At 32.7% G+C, this 877-nt stretch overlaps 1 protein-coding gene across 2 annotated transcripts in view; it reads right to left on the bottom strand.

Moving 5' to 3' along the window:
• Positions 1–877, bottom strand: part of LOC111445300 (DNA mismatch repair protein MLH3) — an 11,676-nt gene that overhangs the window by 7,603 nt on the left and 3,196 nt on the right. For both annotated transcript variants that reach the window (XM_023083986.1, XM_023084718.1), the window contains exon 7: positions 71–128. In XM_023083986.1, the coding sequence (XP_022939754.1) occupies positions 71–128 (58 nt within the window). The remainder of the gene's footprint in view (positions 1–70; positions 129–877) is intronic.

The raw sequence follows: 877 nt of genomic DNA, 5'->3' as shown, positions 1-877 counted from the left end.
CCCCCCCCCCCCCCCCCCCCAAAAAAAAAACAAAAACAAAAACAAACAAACTAATCTAAGAAAATCAAACCTGAATTGCATATGCTTCCTTCGAACTGGTTGGTTGTAAAATAGATCTCGAACAATAACTACAAAAGAAAAAGACAAGAGAATTCTGATCGAGTATTTGCCTTCAGAAGTGTATGCAAAAATAGAATATAACAAAGGAGAAGAAAAGAAATTATTTTTTCAAATGTAATTGCAAATCGCATGGATGTTTAATAGTAAGGATATACACCATAATAAAATCCACATAGTTTCATTTCTTTTTTCAATAGTAGTTCATCAGAAAATTCACCGACACCAATAGTTGCCTTGCTACCATCTAAGAGAATATCAAACAGCAAAAAGACAGGGATCCCCCTCAACATAAATATCCATCAGCCACCACTGTATTCCACCCCCACATTTGATTTCCCTCCTAGTACGTGTGTAATGGGTGGCTAATCAATACACTACACCAAGGTACAAATCATACAACCAAACACTATTTCTTCCAAATATATGATGTTAATTTTGTGGATCAATACGTACTTCATGACTACGGATCAGATAACTGAAAGGATAACTACAAATTTTCTAAAACAACCAAAAAATGGATATACATCCCATAAAATTACAATTTACCACATCAGTGTTTTTCATGAGGCAAATGGTAAGAACAGAAATACAAAAGCAAAAGTACAACTATAAAAGCAGACCCCGAAATAGACGACTTAGTCCAGATGCAAAAGGGTGGTATCCAAATAACTAAGTCCTAATTAGATACCCTTACTTCATCTTAGACAAAAAAAAAAAAAAAAAAAAAAAAAAAAAAAAAAAAAAAAAAAAAAAAAAA

This window comes from Cucurbita moschata, unplaced genomic scaffold (assembly GCF_002738365.1).
Source record: "Cucurbita moschata cultivar Rifu unplaced genomic scaffold, Cmos_1.0 Cmo_Scf00001, whole genome shotgun sequence".
Lineage (NCBI taxonomy): Eukaryota > Viridiplantae > Streptophyta > Magnoliopsida > Cucurbitales > Cucurbitaceae > Cucurbita > Cucurbita moschata.
The sequence above is the reverse complement of the archived record's forward strand: the minus strand, read 5'-3'. Positions and strand labels throughout refer to the sequence as shown.